Here is a 26310-nt window from a genome sequence, read left to right as displayed (position 1 = left end):
GGGAAAACCAGGAAGGGTTCCTAAGCGGTATACGGACAGCGCCGGGACACTACCTCAGGGAAGTAGCTGTGCGCTCTATAAATACCGGTACATTTGCACATTTGCACATCATATCATGACTCCAATGTTTTATGTTATCCTTGGGTTATTTCTACAGACATTTAAGGCCTATATATAACAGAGGAGGTGTTCAGGAGTAATTTAGTGCTAATTTTGTGGTGCCAGCCCAACAACTATATGCATTATCAGTGTCTAATAGATTCTAAGCCCTTAGTACACTCCTAGAAAATGACTGACTTAGTATTGTCCGTCTCCCAATATGGAGGTTACACACCATGGAGTTGGGTCGACGGAAGAAGAGATGACAGGAGTCAGTGTATTTAATGCTGTTAAGCCATTATTAGCTATGCCTAATTCCAACCCAAATATTACAAATACATCTGTAATATACCCATTTATCAATGAGGAGGTTGTCAGTTTATGTGAACACCCTGATGATTATACAGGGAATCTCCCAGTAAATGTTATAAGTTCACCTGTAATGCACTCATTTATTAGTGAAGAGGATGTTAGTATATGTGAATACCTTGATGACAATATAGGGAATTTGCCAGTAAACAGCTATACTATTGTTACCTGGACTATAGCCAGACTGGCAAATAATAAAGAGTCACTTGGTTGGGCAGATTTTATCAAGAAATATGATATTATCTGTATACACGAAACTTGGAGTACTGACCAAGTATATTTTGAAGGGTTCACCTCTCATGATTTACCAACATTACCCTCCCCTATAGGTAGAGCTAAACGTGGGTTGTTAATCCTCCGGTCAAATAAATTGCCTGCAGTTGTTAAAAGAGTGATCAAAATAGGTGATCATTCGCGGATATTATAGATGTGTTGTTAAGATGGTTGGGATGCTCTGCTTATTAATTTTTATGACCATGTCTTTGACTCGACTCGCCATAATGTAGTACTTGAATTAGAGAAGGGGCTAGATTGTGGCCAAATTAGTTCATACTAATTTTGCAATTGTATGGGTAGGGGATTTTAATATACCTATATGCCCACTGTCTATGACTGAAGTTTGTGGATATAAGAGTGACGAAGGGGATGATTACCCACACTTCCCAAACAATTATGGAGATACCTCAAATACAGTGCTGGCTAAATATGATCTAGATTTAGTACAATGTGTACGAGACAGGAATGGCAGGGAGATACCAACCTTTACCGTAAGAAACGCAAATACAACAATCGATCATGTTTTATTATCTGCAAGTATTATACATTTATGCTCTACTCCGAGGATTGCTCAACTGTTGCTTAGTGATCATAATTTCATTATTATGCCAATATTCATTTAGGGCAACAAACAGTTATTGGAAATATCACTCCGATCAGATCAAATGGTCCAAGAATTAAATGGGAGGAAATTGATCGAGGTAAAGTTTTAAATAAGATAGGTAAAGAATATGGTATGGAGATTTTGTACTGTCTTAAAGATGCGGTTAAACCTACAACGATATTAACTAATTTTAGTAAAATCAATGGCACTATTGATAAGATTATGACGGCACCTTGTAGAGATGAACCCCCACAAAGCAGGGATGGGTTAACCATGCTAGTACACAGTCTTTGTTCCGGTTAAAACAGGCTCTCTGTAGTAGGCAAAGGAACAAGGAGTTAGTCCAAAAATTAAGATTAGACTACAAACTAGCCCTTAAGTTAAGGAAAAGGGAGCTCAAGGAGGAGGCGTGGGACAAATTATCTTCGGCAGCAGTGCATCCAATAATAAGCTTTTTTGGGAAACTGTTAATTCACCATTTCTCAAAAATGAATCTGCCCCGGAATTATTGTCCCATGTTAGCTGTGAGGAAAGGGTGATATATTTCTCCAGTATTTTTAATTCACTAGATGAGGATGTGTTTAAAAGTTCTAGTTTAATAGATTGTAAATGTCCAATTATTCCTCTTAAAATTACGCTTGATGAGGTTGAGTTAGGAATTGAGGGTAGTAAAGGAGGAAAAGCCGCGGGTCCTGATGGTGTCCCCATATATGTTTATAAAATGGTACTGGATCTATGGGGACCTATACTCAACAGCGTTTTTAACTATGCAGTTACCGAGGGAACCCCACTTACTTGGGGTCAATCGATTATTATCCTAATTCATAAAAAGGGGAATAAATCCGAAGCCAAAAATTACTGTCCTATTTCGCTCCTAGACTCCTCAGTAAAGGTAATGACTAGTAAGATTGGAGGAGTGGGTAACGGAGAACGAGATTTTATCACAGGTTCAAAATGGTTTTAGAAGAGTGCTAGGTACGACAGAACAATGTATTAACTTAGAGCTTTTAGTGGGTAAATATACGAGTGCTAAACAAGGGAGTCTATTTTTATGTTTTGCAGACCTTAGTAGTGCTTTTGACCTTGTAGATCATGCCATTCTCTGGCCAGTCCTACTCAATCTTGGTGCCCCGGAATCTATTATCTATTTCTTTGCAAGGTTATGTGAGAAGTTAACAACTAGAGTCCGGTTTGGCCAACGGGGTGAGTGTACACCAAACTTTAGGGTCTACCGAGGCATCCGCGAAGGATGGGTTTGAGCACCATTGCTTTTTACTTTATTTAATAATGAAGTTGATACAGTTCTCAAGTTGGTGCAGGCGGATGCACCTCAAGTTGCAAGTCAGGCCGTACGGGTTTTGCTTTGTGCAGATGATGCTGTGCTTTTATCCAGAACTCTGGTCGGCTTACAGTGACTAATAAATAAGTTTGCAGATTTTATTACTGGAAGGAAATTGCGAATTAATAAAGCAAAAACATTCACCATGGTATGCGGTCTAAAACCCAGGAAACCTAAACCATTTTTTGTAGATAATGTGAGAGTGGAAGCTGTTAACAATTTTTGTTATTTAGGGATTACTTTTTCTGGTAAGGGTAATTAGTCACACAAAATATCTAATGTCTGAGCAAAGATGTTAAAGACAAAACTAGGGGACCGCCATATTAAGGACATGATAGATATTTATAAATCAAGAGGCGCTTCAATTGCATTACATGGCGCTGAGGTGTGGGGCCATAATTCTAGTCAGGCATTGCAAATAGAGGAAAATTCTTTCCTAAAACAACTTTTATGCCTTCCAGCCTCCGTATCCTCTGAGATTATACATCGAGAAGTGGGACTAGGATACTTGTCTGATGTGATTGCTTTGAGACCTCTAATGCTCTGGGAATCTATTTGGGCTACAGAGGAGACAACATGTACCCAAACAATTATTCGGGATTGCCTCCAACTGAATAATAGTTTATCCATTCCCTGGTTAAAATATATTGCAGATATAAATAGGGATTTATTTAGGATTAAGATCCAGGAAAATCCAACCTTTGTGACAGGCCTGTCTAAACAAGAAATTATGGCTATATTTCTGATTAATAAAAACGAGACCCGTATGAAAATTGTTGGGAAGCAACCTACATTCCTGTTGTACCAATCGATTTTAGACACTGATGGCTTTCAAAGCTATTTGTTACAAGGCCCTCGCATCGTTTTGTACTAACAAGGCTGAGACTGGGTATTGCTCATCACTTAGTTGCATTTCCTGAAATGAAAATATGGCCTGTCAATTCATGCCCATGTGATGAGTATTCTAAACAGTGCACTATGCATTTTTTACTTTTTTAGTGATTTTTATTTGCATTATAGACTCGCCTATTTGAAACCTCTGTTTAAAAAAATATACTGTAAGAACTACTAATGCTGCTATGAACCTATTGATTGCACTAAGAGACCCCGAGATCTGTTTTTATGTTGCGACATTTATTTTAAAATCGATTCATGCGAGGAAAAGTATCATGTTTTAAATAGTATTTGATTGATCTTAATGTATTAATTAATTAGATTGTATTTGTGTAATTGGATCTAATTGCTTGTACATGTATTTTTGTTGCTTTTTTGGTTGCTACACGTACCGAATAAAGCTTGTTGAACCGAACCTACTGCGTATGCTCATGAATCATCAATGTGTCATGCAACATTTCAGCTCTGCTCACCGCTGCTTCATTACGTTTGAATCCACTCGCCATATTAAGTGCAGTAACGCCCCCAAGAGCGAATAGAAGTGCCACAAACACTCTTTTTCAACGAAACCATGCAAGTTCTGCCCACCCACATGTTGTAGTCGGGTCATCTGACATGGGTAGAGCCAAAGACCCTCTTTTGGTGGTACTTTTGCCAGCTCGTTTTCTCGTCATCAATGCAGGTTTAGCTAGAGCTGCGCTGTAAAACCACATCTAAGAATTAACATCCCAACACCAATCTCTTTTGTAAAACTTTTATTATCTTATAAGAATTCCCATAAAGATGCTACTGGGGTAGCATTTTAATAAAATAGAGAAAATAATAAATGTTATACTAATGTGCAGAATTAACATGTAGGCTTTAATGAAAATAAAATGCGTGTAAATGCACACATTGTAGTAAACAACCATATTTACTTGTACTAGGCCTCACTAGCTGAAGCAACATTGCCTGACATGACTAGAAAATGCTAAATGTGCATAAGTGTTTATTTCTTGATCTTTCCATTAATGTTTTTTCATAAAGAATAATAGTTGCATAAATGTTTTCATCCAAATTCTGCAAATGTTTCTACTTAGACAAAATGTGCTGCTTTTTTTTCATTTTTTTTATTTATTTTTTATTATTTTATTTGGCATCAGCAGAAAAGACAACAAGAGAAAAATCAATTATATACATCAGGTCAATAGCAAAGAAAAAAGTAGTATGATTCACATCCATAGTTTCTCAATCTTCAATCCAGTTAGTAACTGGGGACCATAGATTACAGCCAAATGTCTTCTTTCTTATAGCTTTCAATTTATACAGTGCGGTTTCAAGATGATACAAAGGAGCCTATTTCGCCATAAAATAATATTTGGTGGTTCTTCATCAAGCCAGCCTGACGTAACACAAAAACGGAAAACAGACATACTTCTAAACACAAATCCAGCAACTGGATCTAAGATTGAATTAGTTGCATTTTCTTCACAGCCGAACAACACTAAAGATGCGGTTAGTTTAACTGAAATATGCAATTCGGTTGCAAGAAAGTGCTCTACATCAGCAATAAATCTTGTCAATTTTGAGCATTCTAAAAACATATGAATTGCGTCAGCTCCATAAAGATTGCAGCGACTACAACTCGTCCCACGCCCTGCGCTCCATTTGGCTATCTTCCCCGGTGTGTAATACAATCCGAATATAGACATATAATGCTGGCTGATTAGTGATCCATTCATTAAGACCTTTCTAGCAATTGCTAAACTTCTCTCTATGTTTAAAAAAGGAATGTTCAATTTATTCTACCATTTACTCGCTACCACATCTAGATCATGCTCCCTTTTTTCCAGAATTAATCGATACATAAATCCAATTCTTTGTCGATGATCGATCGCTTCTAAAATTTCAATTTTCTCCCAAAAAATTAAAGACTGTTACGCCTTTTGTTGGCAGAAACTTCGTACCTGGAGGTATTTAAAGAAATCGGACCGATGTATGTGATAGGTGTTAATCAAGTAATCAAATGAAACAAAGTCTTTCTCTGTAAATAAATCTCCCAGTTTTTTAATGCCAGAGGAATTCCACCTGTGCATTACTCCGTCCTGAAATATCGCCGGCAAGAGAGAGCAGTTCTGCAAAGGTGTATATTTCGTTAAATTTATATTAAGTCGACATTTCCTCTTAACCGATCGCCAAATAGAGTAGGCTGTGTCGAATATCTTAAATTTGTTTTTTTTATAATAACTAGGCTCTATAATCCTGTTTAAACATTGTTTTGCCTCTGTCCGCAGAAGCATTTCATAGATCGAAGGGGTCAGAAAATCCTCCAAATGGTCCTCAGGTAATAAGAGTACACCCATATGTTGCATTATAGCCGTCCAATGATATATTTGAAAGTTTGGCATACCCCATCCCCCTCTATCTCGAGGTAGTTCACAGCTTTTTAGTGCTCTCCTTGCTCGACGATACCCCCATAAAAAACTAGAACTCATTCTCTCTAACCGGGCAAAATAGCCAGATGGGATTAGCAATGGTATGGATCGAAAAATATATAAAAATGTTGGAAAGATAAGCATTTTTATCAAATTGCTACGGCCTAAAAGAGATAGTCTCAAATTGTTAACCCTTTCTAAAATCTTATTTGATGATGCTATTACTGGGTCTAAATTAATTGGGATAATTTCCTCAATATTAGCAGAGATTTTAATTCCAAGGTATGTGGCCTCCTTATCAATCTTCATATTCTCTGGATATCCCGTCACAGAATGTATGAGCTGGGTTTTGTCAATGTTCAATTTATAACCAGAAACCAGACCGAATTCCTCCGCTGACTTTATAATATTAGGTAGTGCCGTGTTGAGATCTGCCGTAGCCACGGCTATATCGTCAGCGTAAGCGCAGACTTTTATTTCCCAGCCATTCAATAGTACTGGTTTAACTGCGGAATTATTTTCCAACTTTCGAATAAAGGGATCGATGTATAGGGCAAATAGCAAGGGGGAGCAGGGGCATCCCTGTCTCGTCCCCCTTGCTATCCGTACCGGCCCCGACAGGGAACCCGAAATCCGAATTACCGCAATCGGATGAATGTAAAGTGATCTTATTGCTTTGATGAATTCTCTTGGGATCCCCATCTTCTCCATCACTGACCACAGAAAAGTCCAGGTGACCCTGTCGAACGCTTTCTCAGCGTCCAACAGGGCCACCCCGACCGGGGACCCGGTCCCCTGATCCCAGTCAAGTAAAGATATTATTCGCCTGACATGGTCAGTGGTCCCTCTACCCTGTATAAAACCATGTTGTCTTATAGAGACGATCCCTGTCATAAGATCGTTTAGGCGGTTTGCTATAAGCTTTGAGTAAATTTTACTGTCTGTGTTCAGTAGAGAGATTGGTCTATAAGACCCCATCTCTTCAGGATTTTTCCCTTTTTTTTTTGAAAATGACAATAATTGCTTCCGCCCAGGATTGTGGAGCTTTACCCTCAAAAGCTCGCTGACAGATTTCAACCAATTCGGTTTTGAGTTGTACTCTGAATGTTCTAAAAAACTCTAACAGTATATTGTCTGGTCCCATGGCTTTACCTGAGGCCAGCCCTAAGATTGCTGTTTCTATCTCCTCCCAATAAGGGGGTGCTAAAATATTAAGACGTTGAACCTCCGATAAGGGTACAGAATTTATTTCCGTTAAGTATTCACCTGGTTCAATAGAGTCCCTTTCGTCACTATAGAGACATTGATAAAATTCTTGAAAAGCAGTCAATATTCCTCCTTTAGTTTCCTGCATGTCCCCTTTTAGGTCCTTAACTTTTAAGATATCATTGTATACCTGCTTCTCCCTTGCTCTTTTCGCTAACAATCTACGCTTTTTTCCCCAAACTCATATGCTGTTTCCTTATATTGAGTATAATTAATTGCTATTGAGTCGGCTATTTTAGAGTACACATTGGCTTTTTTAATCGATAGATCCTTTTGGGCTAGCCTACTCAAATCGGATTCCCCTCCCTGCTTTAATGTCTCTGCCAGCTTCTCCTCCGCTTTTATTATTTCATCAAAATCTTTTCGTTGTTCATTTAGGAGTCGTTTACGCTTAAACCCGGAATAACTCAGAGTTTCCCCTCTGACTATAGCCTTAAATGTATCCCAGACCATTTCGTAGGGGGCAGTACCTTTATTAAAGGCAAAAAATGTGGCTATTACTTTAGCCATGTATTGACAATATTCTGTCTCTAATAATAATTTACGCTCGAAAGACCATCGTGGTGGTTCGATATTGCCCTCTGTTTCCACATTTAATTCCAGCACTACCGGGTTATGGTCCGAAATTAGTTTAGGGTGGATCTGAATTTTAGCTTGTATTAAAAAAGAATGTGAGGTAAAAAAGTAATCTAGCCTAACGAATTTTTGATGGGGAGCAGAAAAGAACGTGAACCCTGACTGGTTCGCGCTCTTTTCATGCCAGACATCGAAGAGGCCATGTTCCAGAAGTAACCCACGCAAAGCAGTGTATACAAGTTTTTTCCTACCACAGTATGCTGAATTGGATCTTATATCAGCCTTTGCCTCCACATTAATATTATAATCACCAGATAATAACACTGGAGTAGTCCACTGTTCCAATTCTAAATTAATAAAATTGAATACTTCTGGATCATCCAAATTTGGGCCATAAATATTACAGAGTGTAAACCCCTGCCGACCTCCCTTAAATTCTGCTAAAACCCATCTTCCCCATTTGTCAGCTGCCGTTTTTATACAGTCTACCCAACCCCTCTTTTTCAATATCGCTACCCCCCTTTTGACTCCAGATTGTTTAGAACAGACTGTTCGAGGCATGTGGGCTGCTAAATTCATATCTTAGCATTAGATCGCCGCCTAGTGTTGGGTCCGGATGATCGCACATTGTTGTCCTGGAAGAGTCTTCGAAGTATCCTGAGATAGGTGGCTCCTCCCCTGGACTACAGTGCGCATGGGCATCGGCTCCATCCCCAGATTGTTTTTTTCCGCCATTGGGTTCGGATGCGGTCTCGACCTCTCTCTGTCGGAACCGAGAAAAACTAACTTTTTAAGGCCAAAAGGCCTTGTTTTCATAGCGTCGGTATTGTTTGCGCACGGTCTCGAGTTCTTCCGTCTCTTTGAGTCGGATTCAACGGAGTTTTGTCACTCTTCGGACATCGAGGCCTTCTCGGCGCGACTCGACTGCAACTTTCCAGCATGGAGCAGAGTCCGTTTAAGTACTGTCCGCTCTGTGGGTCCAAATACCCACATATAGATTTGCACCCCGTCTGTAACAAATGCCTTTCACCAGACCATGACGACGGAAAGTGCAAGGCCTGTGCACAATTCAGGTCTAAGAAGACTCTCAAGCTTCGGCGCGCGGTGCGCCTGGAGGCCAAACAAGCGGCCCCGGATCCAGAAAATATCTTCGGCGACCAAGAAGAGGAGGACCAGAGTCATCATCTCCAAATCTCCCCGCCCGAGACGGAGGTCGAGGCGGATCCGGTAGACGACGACGGAGTCGTGGGTCAAGGCCTTGAATACGTCGACGAGGTAGGGGACGTCGAAGAGATTTATGGGGCCGCGGAAGATAGCTCAGGGGACGAGCTATGCCCCGAAGGTTACGAAGATCACGATCGGGTCACGGGATCGCCTCCTGGCCTTACCCAAGACCCCGTACCGCAAGCCACGGCCCCGCCTTCAGGCCCGGCCACGGACACACTTGCTGCGCAGCCCGTTTCGAAACCGAAACCTACGGTGTCAATAACACCTAAAATGGCCGACCCGAAAACGAAACCGAAACTTATGGACTCGAGCGTTTCTAAGGCTGCCGTACCAATAAAAGCTACCCCACCGGCTACTTCATCGACTCCGTCGGCCTCCGGTCCACAGAAGTCGAAGAAATCGGTCGATTCCACAGGGTCGAAATCGGCGCCAGAGGAGGGATCCTCTAAAAAGGGTGGTCGTCACGGGTCAACCGCTGCTGCGACACCGTCCAAGCACGCCAAAGCCAGCGGCACGGCTCCGGTTCCGACTGGGACTTCGTTAGTCGGACGCGTGGTGGACACGGAGGCGACACAAGCACACGGACCGAAGGCTGGCACGTCTGCGCATCGGTCCAAGGACTCTGGGTCGGCGGCGGCAGCATCTTCGTCCAAGACTCAGAAGGGCCAACAAGACGTCGGATCCGAGGGGAAAGTCAAACCATCCTCGTCGGCGCCAAAGGCCACTGCAAGTGAAGCGTCCCTCATCGCCTCTTCACTGCAGAGAATCAGGGAGAAGGCCTCTGCTACGTCGGCTCCGATGCCATCGCCACAGAAGCCGATGGACGTTCCGGCAAAGCCTGCGGGTAAACTTCTTTTCCTTCTGCTGCCAAAAGAGGCGCCGAAGGTCTTTTCAACGAAATCGACGCCAAAGAAGTCGGATTCTTCAACGGCAGGGGCACTTTCAAGTCGGGTACTCGACTCAGAAGAGGATTCTGAGCGTTTTATCGACGCCGACACAGGCAAATTGACCCTTTACAAGAGGAGGATCACTTCAGAGCCAGTGGGCTCCTATGTCATCCCCCTGAAGAAGAAAAGGCTTCCTCAAGAAGCTTCAAGCCTCATAGAACCTATTCAGCCTCCTCCAAGAAGGAGCCCTACACCCTCACCAGATCACTCTGAGGGTGAGGGATATGATGAGGATGACCAATACACCTTCCCCATCAATGAACCAGATGCACAGCCAGATTCATATGATGACATTGGTGACCAGGGCACCCAATGTGTGGGGCAAGACCCACAGCCTTTCAGTGCACGTGCATCCCCAACAGAGGACTCTGCAGGTTTTCATGCACTCATTGAGAGGGGAGCTGCCTATCATGATGTGGACATGCATGCTGACCCAGTTGAAGAAGACTTTCTATTTGACACTTTTTCAGTCTCTGAAAGATCAGTGAAGACGCTGCCTATGCTCAAAGGAGTCCTCAAACATGCTGCGGACATCTTTAAAGAGCCTACCAGAGCGAGAGTGGTCAATCCACGTATCGAAAAAAAGTACAGACCAGCACCTGCAGACCCTGCATACATTCGGGGACAGTTGCCACTGGACTCTCTTGTGGTCGCAAATGCCAGGAAACGGGCCAACTCCCAGACGACGGGTGAAGCTCCTCCCCCGGACAAAGAGTCCAAGGTGTTAGAGGCAGGAGGCAAAAGAGTAGCTGCACAAGCTGCCAATTTTTGGCGTATTTCAAATACACAAGCACTCTTAGCACGTTACGATAGGGCGCATTACGACACCCTAGAACAGATTATACAACACCTGCCTCCGCAGTTCCAAGAGGGCACCAAACTGCTTATAGAGGAGGGAAAACTAATCTCCAATGCAGCCATCAAGTGTGCACTTGACGCCGCAGACACAGCAGCTAGGGCTATCAACACTAGCGTCATGCTAAGACGACAAGCTTGGCTCCGCATATCTGGGTTTAAACCAGATATCCAGACGGCCATACTTAATCAGCCAGTCAATCCTGATAGACTGTTTGGTCCAGATGTTGACACCACCCTAGAAAAAATTAAAAAAGACACCGAAACTGCGAAGTCAATGGGGGCCCTACAGTCACAACAGTTTCGCGGCAATAATTTTCGTCGCTCAGGTGCGCGTGGAGTCACCAGAGGACAGATGGGTCAACAATCGCAATTCTCTAGAGGTGGAGCACAATCCTCGTACACCAAACAGAACAAGGGGGGTTACCGAGGAAACAGCACCAGAGGACGCGGCAGAGGGAACAACAACTCCCGCTCCTCTACCCCAAGCAAACAGTGACTCTCTGTCACTACCCCCCGACCACTTGACACCTGTCGGGGGGAGACTGCAGCAGTTCCTGCCCGTCTGGAAAAACATCACCACAGACAGGTGGGTGCGACAACTAGTCCAGTACGGTTATTGTCTAGAGTTGAAATCCACTCCACCCAACATTCCACCAAGGCAAAGGCCTATGTCCGCAGAGCACTTGCACTTATTGCAGCAGGAAGTCGTGGCGATGCTGCAAAAAGGCGCAATCGAGCTCGTGCCAGTGGGACAGGAAGGCACAGGGGTATATTCCCTGTACTTCCTTATTCCAAAGAAGGACGGATCTCTCAGACCCATTCTAGATCTACGTCCCCTCAACCTGTATATACTGTCAGAACATTTCCATATGCTTACACTCCAACAGATTCTTCCCTTGTTAAACCAAGGGGACTTCTTAGCAACCTTAGATCTCAAGGATGCTTATTTCCACATTCCACTACACCCGTCCCACAGGAAATACCTCAGGTTCACTATCCAAGGCAAGCATTACCAGTTCAAGGTACTACCCTTCGGAGTCACCACAGCCCCAAGGGTGTTTACCAAGTGTCTGGCGACAGTAGCAGCGCACCTCAGGAGGCAGAACATCCATGTCTACCCCTACCTGGACGACTGGCTCGTTCAAGCCAAGTCGGAACAACAGTGCGCCGCGGACATGTCGACTACCATTCACCTCCTTCACAGTCTAGGTTTCTCGTTGAACTACCCGAAGTCGCATCTTCAGCCGGCACATGTCCGGCAGTTTCTAGGTGCGACAATCAATACCCTGACGGCCATGGCTCAACCAAACCAAGTCAGGATAGACAGCATGCAGTCTCTGATCCAGAAGTTCAGACCACAACACTCACTTCCAGCGAGAGTGTTCATGCAGTTGATAGGCATGATGGCCTCCTGCATCTTCATAGTCCCTCACGCACGGTTGCATATACGCCCGCTCCAGGAGTGCTTAGCAAATCAGTGGACACAGGCTCAGGGCCAATTAACAGACCTAGTGTTGGTTACCAGTCGGGCATACGACTCTCTGCATTGGTGGACTCCACACAACCTTTGCAAGGGCCGACTGTTCCAGGAGCCTGTGCCTCAGATTATCCTGACAACGGACGCATCTCTCCAGGGATGGGGAGCTCATCTGCTCACTTACACAGTGCAGGGACTATGGACGACGCAGCAACAGAAGATGCACATCAACTATCTGGAACTGATGGCAATCTTCATGGCGCTCAAGTCCTTCATTGTACATCTGTGCAACAAGGTAGTGTTAGTCCGGACGGACAACATGACCGCGATGTACTACATTCAAAAGCAGGGGGGCACCCACTCGCCACAGCTGTCTCATCTGGCTCAGGGCATGTGGCGGTGGGCCATTCAGAGGAACATCTTCCTCATGGCAGAACACCTCCCGGGCAAGGACAATCAGATGGCGGATCTGCTAAGCAGATACAGCCATCAAATGCACGAGTGGGAGTTACACCCATCTGTACTCCACCCGTACTTCCTGCAATGGGGTCATCCGGAGATAGACCTGTTTGCCACAAAAGAAAACGCAAAATGCCAACACTTTGCCGCCAGGTTTCCTCACCCACAGTCGCAGGGGAATGCGATATGGATGAACTGGTCAGGCAAATTTGCGTACGCTTTTCCGCCAGCCCCTCTGATACCGCTGGTGGCAAGAAAGCTAAGGCAGCACGCGATGACTCTCATCCTGGTTGCTCCAACGTGGGCGCGCCAAGCATGGTACACCACGTTCCTCGAACTCTCAGTGGTGCCGCATCAAAGACTGCGCCTCACGCCCAGACTTTTGACGCAGAACCATGGAGAAATTCAGCATCCAGATCCGCAACAGCTCAACCTGGCGATCTGGCTCCTGAAGTCCTAGAGTTTGGATACCTTAACCTGCCTCCAGAATGCATGAACATCATCAAGGAGCGCTTTGTCATTTATTGTACAGCCAATGACATCAACCCGCTAGATGCATCTATCCCTAACATCATTTGCTATCTGTTGCATCTTTACAAGTGCAATCTAGCGTACACTTCCATTCGGATACATCTATCCGCCATAGCAGCTTATCTTCAGAACAGGCAGCATCTCTCCGTCTTCAGAGTGCCTGCCATTAAAGCTTTCCTTGAAGGTCTAAAACGAGTCATTCCCCCAAGAACACCACCAGCTCCGGTGTGGAACCTCAATGTGGTCCTCACCAGACTGATGGGACCACCATTTGAGCCACTGCACTCGTGTGAACTCCAGTTCCTAACGTGGAAAGTAGCTTTCCTAATAGCTATTACGTCACTGAGGCGTGTTAGTGAGCTACAAGCGCTCACAATCCAAGAGCCTTTCATTCAGATTCATCCAAATAGGGTAGTGCTACGCACTAACCCAAAATTCCTTCCGAAGGTGGTGTCACAGTTTCATCTCAACCAAACGATTGACTTGCCGGCATTCTTCCAAAACCCACAAACGGTGGCGGAAAGAATGCTCCATACCTTAGATGTACGGAGGGCGTTGATGTACTACATAGACAGGACACAACCCTTTAGGAAAACAAAACAACTTTTTGTTGCCTTCGCACCACAACACAAAGGCAACCCTATATCCAAAGCAGGAATAGCCAGGTGGATTGTTAAGTGCATCCAAATATGTTATCAAAAGGCCAAGCGCACTTTAACGATACCCCCATGGGCGCACTCTACACGCAAATTGGGGGCATCCATGGCTTTCCTAGGGAACATTCCTTTAGAAGACATTTGCAGAGCAGCCACGTGGGTTACACCACATACCTTTACAAAACACTACTGTGTTGATGTGCATTCCAAGCAGCAAGCTGCTGTGGGACAGGCTGTTCTCAAGACACTTTTTCAGGTTTCTGCAGCTGGCACGGGCAACCGCCGATAATGGAGGGACTGCTATATATTCTATGCTAAGATATGAATTTAGCAGCCCACATGCCTCGAACTGAATATGCTACTTACCAGTATGCATCTGTTCTTGGCATGTAGGGCTGCTAACATTCATATCGCCCACCCTCCTCCCCGGTGCCTGTCGCAGCTGCAGATGTACTATTGTATTCAGTCATTAGCATGGACATCTTTTACACTTTTCACTCCATCTTCTGCCACAATGGCGAAAAACAATCTGGGGATGGAGCCGATGCCCATGCGCACTGTAGTCCAGGGGAGGAGCCACCTATCTCAGGATACTTCGAAGACTCTTCCAGGACAACAATGTGCGATCATCCGGACCCAACACTAGGCGGCGATCTAATGCTAAGATATGAATGTTAGCAGCCCTACATGCCAAGAACAGATGCATACTGGTAAGTAGCATATTCAACTAATTCCATCCCCAAGTTCCTTAAAAGATCCCTATTGGCCCAAGCAATGTGTGTTTCTTGTATACAGAGTATATCGATACCCATTATCTGTATAATTTTAGCCAAAACTTGTCTTCTACGAGGATCATTTAAACCACATACATTTAAAGTGCATATCTTAATCTTTCTGATCATTGCATTTAATTTCTTTTATCGTTCTTGTCATGCTTAAATTTTTATTTTTAATTTTCTGGAAAAACCACTCTACATAATCATTAAATATTCACAGTGCCACATTTAAATCCTCTGCTGGTGCCATTTTCACCCCCCCATCACCTAAACCCCGTGCCCCTCCTTTCCCACCTCCTTCCCCCCCACCCCTTTCGTCCCACCCCACCCTCCCCCCACCCAACATTCCCACCTCATGAGGCCCAGGGACCATAAGTCCCTGCAGTGATGGAATATCGTGTCCTCTCCTCCGCATCTCCCTATACAGTCATATGATCGGCGATTGCTGTCTAACATTAGTTATTCAAACAGAGATACATATGTTATACCATCGTTATATACTATCGCCAAATCCTATAGAGTTTCTAAATACTCTTTTGCCTGGATTTCCGACTGAAAGAACTTAGTTTGTCCTTTAAACATCACTTTAAGTTTTGCAGGGTTTTGCAAGTATACCACTGCACCTTTTTTTTAAAAATCTGGGATTAACTGTCTTAGATGCCATCTCCTAGACCCTGTCGCCTGACAAAAGTCTGGTCTGACAAAGAAACTGCAGCCCTTGGCTTTGGCCTTTTTATCTGGTCTGACGAGGTCATAGAGGTCTTATCGCGCTAAGAAGGTGTGGAAGCAGACCAGTATAGCTCTTGGAAGATTCTCTCGTCCTTGACTAGGTTTCCGCACGTTAAAAGGGAATCTGTGTGCCCTCTGTATTTCTCGTGACCATTCCCACGTTGTTAGCTCCGGAAAGGCTTCATTCAATAATTCTGCAATAAACTTCCGCGGATTTGTTCCTTCTAGACCCTCCGGGATACCAAGAAAAAGTTAATTGTTTCTACGAGTATGGTTTTCAAGTTCGCTCAGCTTATTAGCTAGATCATCACATTGTGCCTTAATGCTTTCCACTTCTTCTTTCTGTGCTACTGCGTAATCTTCAAGTACAGATATGCGTGTTTCTGTGACTCGTTCTGCATTTTCTGTTCCCAATTTTATCGCCCGTCGTACTGCATTTTTCACTTTACTGCAGGTAGCCTGCACACGTGTGATTTCTCTCTCACTCTCAGCTCTGTGACTCAAAATGTGCTGCTAATGCATGAATTGAAAAGGTATTTAGAATGGTAGATATGATGATTCCTCATGGGAAAGTAGTTTTGAACGAGAAAACAAAATATAAGTGGACTAAAGGAAATCTCTAGGTGATAAGAAATAGGTTCAACACTGAAAGTGCTATGTAGAGTCATTGTATTTTCATTGAGGGGTGATCCTGTTCCCATGCGAGCATTGCAAGATGTTTGGCTGGCTGAAGAAAGAATAAAACCACAAGCTGCAACATTGATAAAATGTGTAGTCTATAATAGTGTGTCTTCCTAGAGTAGGTTACTACATATTCTTTACACATTTTTCTAGGCCTTTTTCCATTTACCCAGACGCTTATGCCACATTGCGCTGAGACTCTATAATGGTTCTTGAACCTCTTCTTATGAGAAGTACTGCTTTTTTTATTTTGTATTTATGTAGCTGACTTTTGATGCAATTGAGTAATTGTGAGCATGTTTAACAGAATAAGCATGCATTTAGGATAGACACTTTGCAAAACAGTCATCTAGCCATTTATTCATGTTATTCCTATGGTACTTGGTTTTTAACGCTGGAAGAGGTAAGTTTCACTCCATTAAATTGTTCTCCATTAATAACATAAATATTGATTGTTGTTGCAACTTCAGAGTTACAATAAGAAATAGCAACAGCTGAAAGTGAATAGCCAGTATGTTTGTACTTAAATAGTGGGTTCTTTCAGTCAGCATCCATATCTGATCTGATCTTGTATGATAGTATGCAATGCAACAAGGGCAATTTTAATAAATTGTTTTCTATAACTTTTCAACAGATATGCAGGATTCCTTCTTGGAATTACAAATACCTTTGCTACAATTCCTGGAATGGTTGGACCTATTGTCGCTAAAACTCTAACTCCGAATGTAAGTGTTATATGAGCTGCTACGCAATTAGTCTTTTTTTAATTTAATGGGCTTCATAGGGGATTCGTAATTTCACTCACTGTCCTTGATTACATGTATTATGCCCTCATTTGAAAAATAGAATTCCAATTCTAGGCCCTGATTACAAGTTTAGTCGCTTTTTATCGCACCTGATAAATAACGATACCACAAGGGTACATAATTTGTCTGGTGCTATAAATAACATCTAATTCAAGTTGGTGGGGAATAACATTTGGATTTTAGTGTTCAACGTGCCAAAATCTGCATAAAACAGTAAATATAGTATGCTTCCCCCCTTTAAATTTCGGCAAGTTTCACCTGCCCAAATTTAATGAAAGTTCAGGCATTTAACGGATCCGATAATTATTGTACGTGTTAAATTCCAACCAGTGCCTAATGTCAAAACATAAGTAAACGGGTTTACCCACAGGTTGGTCTATAATGACCAACTCGTAATGAGGGCCTAAATGTGTGGAGGGGGTTGTAGGTGAAACACCTGTCATCACTTTGCTCAGCGTGCTTAAAGGGATCAAGGAGAGTATCCTGCGAAAGCATAGTAGATGAATATGATGAGAGAAGCACACGTCTGTAAAGTTTCTGAGTTTACAAATGCTTCTTAATCAATCAATCAATCAATCAATGAATCATGAAATTTGTAGAGTGCACTACTCACCCGCTAGGGTCTCAAGGTGCTGGGGGGGGGGGTGTTCGCTACTGCTCGAACAGCCAGGTCTTGAGTTGTTTCCTGAAGGAGAGGTGGTCCTGGGTCAGCCGAAGGTGGGTGGGGAGGGAGTTCCATGTCTTGGCCGCCAGGTAGGAGAAGGATCTTCCTCCGGCGGTGGATCTGTGAACACGTGGGACGGTGGTGAGGGCGAGGCTGGCGGAACGGAGCTGGCGAGTGGGTGTGTAGAATGCCAGGCGGCTGTTCAGGTACTTGGGGCCCATGTCGTGGAGAGCCTTGTGTGCGTGGGTGAGGAGTCTGAACGTGATCCTCTTGTTGACGGGGAGCCAGTGCAGGTCTTTCAAGTGGGCAGAGATGTGGCTGTAACGAGGGATGTCCAGGATGAGTCATGCAGACGCGTTCTGTATGCGCTGGAGTATTTTCTGGAGTTTGGCTGTGGTTCCGACGTAAAGGGTGTTCCCGTAGTCCAGTCGGCTGGTGACGAGGGCCTGGGTGACCGTCTTCCTGGTTTCAGTGGGGATCCACCGGAAGATCTTTCGGAGCATGCGCTGGGTGTTAAAGCAGGACGACGAGACTGCGTTGACTTGCTTGGACATCGTGAGAGAGGAGTCCAGGATGAAGCCCAGGTTGCGAGCATGGTCCGTTGGCTTGGGGGCGGTGCCCAGGGCAGGGGGCCACCAGGAGTCGTCCCAGGCAGAGGGAGAAGGTCCCAGGATGAGGACTTCCATCTTGTCTGAGTTCAGTTTCAGACGGCTGAGCCTCACCCATTCCGCGACGTCCTTCATTCCTTCCTGGAGGTTGGCTCTGGCGGTCGTGGGGTCGTTGAGGTTGTGTTGTCGTACAATGGCTGCGAGGGGGCTCATGCAGACGTGGAAGAGGGTGGGGCTGAGCGAGGATCCTTGCGGGACGCCGCAGACGACCTCGGTGGCCACGGAACGGAACGGGGGGAGGCGGACTCTCTGGGTTCTTCCGGCGAGGAACGAGATGATCCACTCCAGGGCCTTCCCTTGGATTCCGGTGTTGTTGAGGCGCTGTATTAGTGTGCGGTGGCATACGGTGTCGAAGGCTGCTGAGAGGTCCAGGAGGATGAGTGCCGCTGTTTCCCCTTTGTCGAGCAGGGACCTGATGTCGTGTGTAGCTGCGATGAGGGCGGTCTCAGTGCTGTGGTTTGCTCGGAACCCGGACTGTGAGGGGTCCAGGGAACCGCTGGTCTCGAGGAAGGCGGAGAGTTGTTTGTTGACGGTCTTCTCGATGACTTTGGCAGGAAAATGAAGGAGCAAGATGGGGCGGAAGTTCTTGAGGTCCGTGGGGTCCGCAGTGGGTTTCTTCAGGAGGGCGCTGAGCTCGGCATGTTTCCTGCTCTCCGGGAAGGTGGCGGATGCATAGGAGCTGTTAATGACGTCCTGGAGTTGGGGTGCGATGATGGAGTCGGCTTTGTTGAAGATGTGTTGTGGGCAGGGGTCGGTGGGGGAGCCGGAGTGGATGGTGTTCATCGTGTGGGAGGTGTCTTCGGTGCTGACCGGGGTCCAGTTGCAGAGGGTGGTGGGGGGCGCTGGTTCGGTGGTTGGGTGTGCGGTCTGTGCTCCGAAGCTGTTGTGTATGTCGGCAATCTTGCGGTGAAAGAACGAGGCGAGTGAGTCGCAGAGGTCTTGCGAGGGTGTGATGTCGTTGTTGCAGGCGCTGAGGTTGGAGAGCTCTTTGAGGATGTTGAAGAGTTCCTTGCTGTTGTGGGTGTTGTTGTCCAGACGTTCTTTGAATGTAGTCCTTTTGGTGGTGAGGATCAGCTGGTGGTGTTTGCGGGTGGCGTTCTTGAGGGCTGTCATGTTCTCCGTTGTCTGGTCGTGGCGCCATGCTTTCTCGAGGGTGCGGCAGGTTTTCTTGAAGTTTTTGAGGTCGTTGGTGAACCATGAGGCTTTCTTGCTGCCGGGTCTGCTGGGAGGGTTCTTCAGAAGTGCGAGGTCATCGGCGCAGTTGGTGAGCCACTGTGTGAGGTTGCGGGCTGCTTCGTTGGGGTCCCTCGTGTTGGTGGGAGGGTTCTGGCTGAGGGAGGTGGTGAGCAGGTCGGCGGAGATCTTGCTCCAGCGTCTGCGGGAAACCTGTTGCGGGTGGTGGTGGGTCGTGGTTCTCCTGAAGTTGAAGTGGACGCAGCTGTATTCTGTCCAGTGGAGTCCGGTGGAGTGGCTGAAGGAGATGTGCTTGCTGGAGGAGAAGACGGGGTCAAGCGTGTGGCCGGCGTAGTGGGTGGGGGTGTTCACCAGTTGCTTGAGTCCGAGGTTGGCGAGGTTGTCCAGGAGGGCGACGATGTTGCTGTCATTGTTGTTCTCCAGGTGGAAGTTGAGGTCTCCTAGGAGGATGTAGTCTGAGGAGGTGAGGGCTTGCTGGCTGATGAGGTCTGCGATAGCTTCGCTGAATTGTGTGCTTGGTCCCGGGGGTCTGTAGACGAGAGTGCCCCTGAGGGTGGTCTTGGGGTCAGTGTGTATCTGAAAGTGGAGGTGCTCGGCAGCGCTGAGGGTGTCGTCGGTGTTGGTCGTGATTCGGATGGTGTTTTTGTGTACGATGGCGATGCCTCCTCCGGTTTGGTTGACGCGGTCCCTTCGGATGATCTTGTAGCCCTCCGGGATGGCTATGGCGATGTCGGGGGCTGAGGAGGCGTTCATTCAGGTTTCCGTGAGGAAGGCGACTTCTGGTGCTGTTGTGTCGAGGAGGTTCCAGGGTTCGACGGCGTGTCTGTGGACGGAGCGGGTGTTGAGCAGGATGCACTTGAGGTGATTGTTGCTGGTGCCTGGCCTTGCGGGTGCGGTGCAGGTTCGGAGGCAGAGGGTACAGAAAATAAACGAGGGAAATAGTAAAACAGTAAAACACTAAAGAATACAAAAAACAAAATCACAAGTCAAGTCCCAAGTGGGCAACAGCGGGAAAAAGGACCAGGTGGCGGCAGGGGGACACCGAGTCCAGGGGCAAACCTGCGGCGCTGAGGTCAGAGACACGCTCGCAGCTGTGGAGCTGTGTAGTAGTGAATCCCAGTGTATGTCCGTTCCTTATTCTGTATGAAAAGGTCATGCTTCTTTCATTAGAGTAGAACTACAGAAATTGAAACCTTCAAGCCAGCCCTTAATCACTGTATTCCTTGCTAAGAATTTATGACGGTAACCTTGATCTCTGTCCTGAAAGATATTCCAGTAGATGAACTGTAAATCTCTTCTTCGCATTTTGGTTCATGAATGGCCAATGTAACCCTTCACAGTGCAAGTAATTGGCAAAAAGTTCTAAATTGCACTGGGTCTCATACATTTTGTCTTCAGGGGGCTGTATGACATTACCACGCATTCCTTTACCACGCATTGATCTTCACAGCGTGTGGCATTACATCGTGGACCTTTTAGAATATTGTGAACCGATGTTGACTTCAAAAGAAATCATGCAAATAGCATCAATAAGGTAGTGCTTTTCAGTAGTTGCTCTCTACGCAGCGTCCTGTTTGGGGTTCCATCATTAAACTTTCTTAAGCCTGCACCTGGATTGTTAGGGATGCCACCAGCAGTTGGGGGGTCCTACAGCTTTCAAAGAGAGTGTACAAAACAAACTCGGTCGATCCTTCTCTTACCTGAGCCCCTTTCATTGGAACAGACTTCCGTCTCACATTCACGTCTGCTCGGATTTTGTCTGCTTCAAAAGGCTACTTAAAACCTGCCTCTTTTAACCATATTTCTTCTTTTCGTTTCTCCTCTGGGACTATGCTTCAGTGCCGAGATACCCCTGCGGGGGTGATTCATTGCGCTATATTAAGTTTCGATAACATGACATAATATCCCAGGCTGATCACAAAAGACTATGTGACTTGTGTTCCAACCCAGTACAAAAAGGATCTTAGTTAATTTGTTCGCTGTTGTTGGCTTGGCTCGAAGTGTTGTATCATTTTACAATGGGTCTGTGAGAACAAAGTAGTGCCTTTTTATGGGTTAGTATTTGCAGGCCGGTTGATATGCCATACTTCCGAAATTTCATGTTCTGTCTCCTCTTTCCTGCACTTAGTAAATCTATTTTGGGTATATTTTTCTGTTTTTAAATCCCATACTCAAATGCTTTCTTTGAGACTCATTATGCCCAAGTAGGCAGATTCATTGGTACAATAGGAGAGGCATTTGTTGGCGCAGCTGAGAGCTCGATCAAAAAATAGCCAGTAGTATCTCCTTTGTTACTAATTATGTAAAGACATGTCTTCCAGATCCTGGTTTAATAAAGACCTTAAAAAAGAGAGCCAACAACTTAGACTAGTTGAAAGGAACTGGATACAACAACCCTCACTGACCAATCTCCCTCTCCTCTGAGCTAAACGCCTAAGATACAAAAAACATACCTACAGAGAGAAATCCTTTCTTCCGAGCCCAACTTGTACACTCCCGAAACAGGCCTAAGGACCTTTTTAACATCATCAAACAGCAAAGCTTCTGTTTCCTGCTACATCCAACTGATAACTCTTTTAAGTGCTCTGAAGAGTTTGTTAAATTTTCTCTGAAAAAATAAACACCCCTAATCACTTCTTCTCAGTGAACCAGAACACCAACCAAAATCACATGCAACTGAAAAACAATGCAATCTGGACCAGGTTTAAACAAATCTCTGAAGATGAAGTCATCACAATTCTTGTATGCATGAATCCAACATCACATCTGTCCGACCCCCTCCTCTCCAGTCAAAAATCCCAGGCATTATCTCCCAAAAATGGACTAAAATCATCAACTCTTTTCCAGCAGCTCTTTGTCAACCTCTCATAAACTCGGCTAAGTCATCCTCCTCATCAAAAAGCCAGACGCTGACCAGAATGACCTCAACAATCACAGACCTGTAACCAAACTCCCTGTCCTTGCCAAAACTATTGAGAAATGCATGCTCACACAACTCAACAAACACGTTAAAATATTCAACCTACATGACACCTTCCAATCTGGGATCAGGATACTGCAGTCGTGAACATCACTGATGCCCTACAACGATCTCTAACCCCTTCCATGCGCCCGTCGGCCAACGGCCTTTCAACCTTTTGATGTTGACAAAAGCAAGTATTATTGAGTTGGTTTTTGAGAACTTTTGTTATTCAAATGCATAGACGCAACTCTGTGGCATGTGCTGCTTATTATTATCATATTGATTATCAGACTAAATAGATAAGATCTGAAAACTCTGTTTAAGTTGTCGAAATTTGGAGTTAAGGCAAATGCCATTAAAGACTTTTCCTTGCACTATTTTTAAGTTTCGACCTGGCGAAAAGCTGCGCAAGCAGCGGTTCGCGCAGGCGAAATCTTTTGTGAAGAGTATGGTGCTTTGTTACGCCTCTCACTTCCATTGGCTACCTCCATAAATGGAGGCTAGCCATTGGAAGTGAGATCTGCCTGTCATCGTTCGAGGCGATTCGTGGGCGTTTCGGCGATGTTTTTCTCATCCTGCCTCTTTTCTGACGTCATGTGGCTGTGGGCGTGTATTTTTTTTTTTTCTCCCGTGATGTTTTCGTCTTTTTGGAAGTGCCTTTAGCCGGAGTGGTCGGCGAGATTTACGTTGCCAGGAAGTTGTTGTGATTTCCGATCAGGTAAGCAGCATTTTGTTTATACTTTTGCTCCGTGTTCCGTCTTATGTCGTCTCCCCTTTGTGTGTCTCGTTGCTGTCTGTTCAAGTTAAAGGTAAGTGCTAGGGAGTGCAGAGTGCTAGGGAGTGCAGAGTGCTAGGGATTGCAAGGGATTGCAGAGTGCTAGGGAGTGCAGAGTGCTAGGGAGTGCAGAGTGCTAGGGAGTGCAAGGGAGTGCAGAGTGCAAGGGCGTGCAGAGTGCAAGGGCGTGCAGAGTGCAAGGGCGTGCAGAGTGCAAGGGCGTGCAGAGTGCAAGGGCGTGCAGAGTGCAAGGGCGTGCAGAGTGCAAGGGCGTGCAGAGTGCAAGGGCGTGCAGAGTGCTAGGGAGTGCAGAGTGCATAGGGAGTGCAGAGTGCATAGGGAGTGCAGATTGCAGAGTGCATAGGGAGTGCAGAGTGCATAGGGAGTGCAGAGTGCATAGGGAGTGCAGAGTGCATAGGGAGTTCAGAGTGCAGAGTGCATAGGGAGTGCAGAGTGCAGAGTGCATAGGGAGTGCATAGGGAGTGCAGAGTGCATAGGGAGTTCAGAGTGCAGAGTGCATAGGGAGTGCAGAGTGCATAGGGAGTGCAGAGTGCATAGGGAGTGCAGAGTGCATAGGGAGTGCAGAGTGCATAGGGAGTGCAGAGTGTACAGTGAGTAGGGAGTGCTAGAGTGCAGAGTGCATAGGGAGTGCAGAGTGAGTAGGGAGTGCACAGTGCATAGGGAGTGCAGAGTGCATAGGGAGTGCAGAGTGCATATGGAGTGCATAGGGAGCGCAGAGTGCATAGGGAGCGCAGAGTGCATAGGGAGCGCAGAGTGCATAGGGAGCGCAGAGTGCATAGGGAGCGCAGAGTGCATAGGGAGCGCAGAGTGCATAGGGAGCGCAGAGTGCATAGGGAGCGCAGAGTGCATAGGGAGCGCAGAGTGCATAGGGAGCGCAGAGTGCATAGGGAGCGCAGAGTGCATAGAGAGTGCATAGGGAGTGCAGAGTGCATAGGGAGTGCAGAGTGCATAGGGAGTGCAGAGTGCATAGGGAGTGCAGAGTGCATAGGGAGTGCAGAGTGCATAGGGAGTGCAGAGTGCATATGGAGTTCAGAGTGCATAGGGAGTTCAGAGTGCAGAGTGCATAGGGAGTGCAGAGTGAGTAGGGAGTGCTAGGGAGTGCTAGAGTGCATAGGGAGTGCAGAGTGCATAGGGAGTGCAGAGTGCATAGGGAGTGCAGAGTGCATAGGGAGTGCAGAGTGCATAGGGAGTGCAGAGTGCATAGGGAGTGCAGAGGGAGTGCATAGGGAGTGCAGAGTGCAGAGGGAGTGCATAGGGAGTGCAGAGTGCATAGGGAGTGCAGAGTGCATAGGGAGTGCAGAGTGCATAGGGAGTGCAGAGTGCATAGGGAGTGCAGAGTGCATAGGGAGTGCAGAGGGAGTGCAGAGTGCATAGGGAGTGCAGAGTGCATAGGGAGTGCAGAGTGCATAGGGAGTGCATAGTGAGTCGGGAGTGCTAGAGAGTGCAGAGTGAGTAGGGAGTGCTAGGGAGTGCTAGAGAGTGCAGAGTGACTGCAGAGATTAAGCTAATGGCAATGTAAATGACAATGCCATTTATTTATCTGTTTTCAAAACCAACACATAAATACAAATTTTGTCATTTACAATGCCAATAACTCTAACTTTTCCAAAGGCGAAACCATTGCATTGTAAATGCTTGTTTACATTTGTAGCTGGACGACATGAATGTGTTGAAATACACATCACATTCTGCTGGTAGGGTTCTGTCTTTTTAAGACAGACCCAAAGGGAGCCAAAGAACGTACGTGGTTTTGTGTTGCTTGCAGCGTATGTCTGTTAAAGAAACAACCATTGGCAAAGCCAATAAGTATGGCCTTGCAGGCTTGTGCGATTATTACATTTATTTTATTTTATTTTCTGCGATGATTACATTTGTTTTATTTGTATTGCAAGCATATGCCCAGACATACATTTAAAAAATGTTGTATGTTTATAATAAAAAACTGAATATGAAAATATTTACTAATGTGACCCTGTTATTAGTGATGTTCTTATATTAACAAGCCTTTTTGCTGTGCCTTGCATTTTATTATTATTCTTTGTGAAGGATACAAGAGTACATCACCACTAACCAATCACTGAGATCGTACATAGCTACAGTGTTACAATGTCGCTTAAACAAAAGCAAAGTTAAAAAGAAGCCAAAAAAGAGTCACCACCTCACTGGGCTCTCGGAGCGTAGGCAAAATAAATAGCTGCTTTTTAAAGTTTATATAAGTAAATAAGTTAAAACGCACTTTGATCTAGGTTTGTCACTGTAGAGAAATGAACTACTTTTAGATTGACATGAATAATGTGCGCATGCTGTGTTTCGTCAGAGTAAAGTGTGATTGTCCCATGTGATATGCTGTTGTGGGCGTAAGAAAAATGTGAATGAGAATTTAACTGATCAATGGATCAAAGCCACTGTATGTACGTGTATTATTTATTTTATTTAAAAAAAAAAGCAATAGTCTAAAGAGACAGTTTAAGCCTGCCTCTATGGCAAGCACTAAAAATGCAGCATGCACAGTAAGAAATTTCACACTGATGTAGTGCACAGATTTCGTAATGGGGACTGCTCCTTAAAAATCGTCTTATCAATGGAAGTTGAATTAACAATTAAAATATGAGATTTGTTATAATTCTAACTCACTTCTATAAACAATGTCATACTCTGTTTTTGCAGATTCGAAGCACTGTAAATGACAGAAGTTCCTAATACCCAACTCAACGGGTAGACTTTGTATGGATCTGTCTGTCTATTTATCTATCTCTGTGTATATTTCTCTCTGGCTCTACATTAATCTATATGTATCGATCCCTATCTATATATATTTAACCCTTTCTATCGAATGCCCCTCTCTGTCTATCAGTTAACCCTCTCTATGTATTGAACTCCCACTGCATTTCTCTATTTCACTGTGTATCTCTCCATCTATATTTCTCTGTGTTTCTATCTATCTGTTTTTATCAGTCTACTCATGGAGCACTGTGCTTTAAAATTAAATTGATATCATTGTCACTAATAACTCTGCCCATACAAAAGAAAAGACCTTCTGAT

At 45.1% G+C, this 26310-nt stretch overlaps 1 protein-coding gene across 3 annotated transcripts in view; it reads left to right on the top strand.

The window, feature by feature from the left end:
• SLC17A5 (solute carrier family 17 member 5) overlaps window positions 1–26310 on the top strand; it is a 418561-nt gene that overhangs the window by 334056 nt on the left and 58195 nt on the right. For all 3 annotated transcript variants that reach the window (XM_078648061.1, XM_078648062.1, XM_078648060.1), the window contains one exon: window positions 16813–16903. In XM_078648061.1, the coding sequence (XP_078504187.1) occupies window positions 16813–16903 (91 nt within the window). The remainder of the gene's footprint in view (window positions 1–16812; window positions 16904–26310) is intronic.

This window comes from Lissotriton helveticus, chromosome 6 (assembly GCF_964261635.1).
Source record: "Lissotriton helveticus chromosome 6, aLisHel1.1, whole genome shotgun sequence".
Lineage (NCBI taxonomy): Eukaryota > Metazoa > Chordata > Amphibia > Caudata > Salamandridae > Lissotriton > Lissotriton helveticus.
This window is presented reverse-complemented; position numbering and strand designations above follow the sequence as displayed.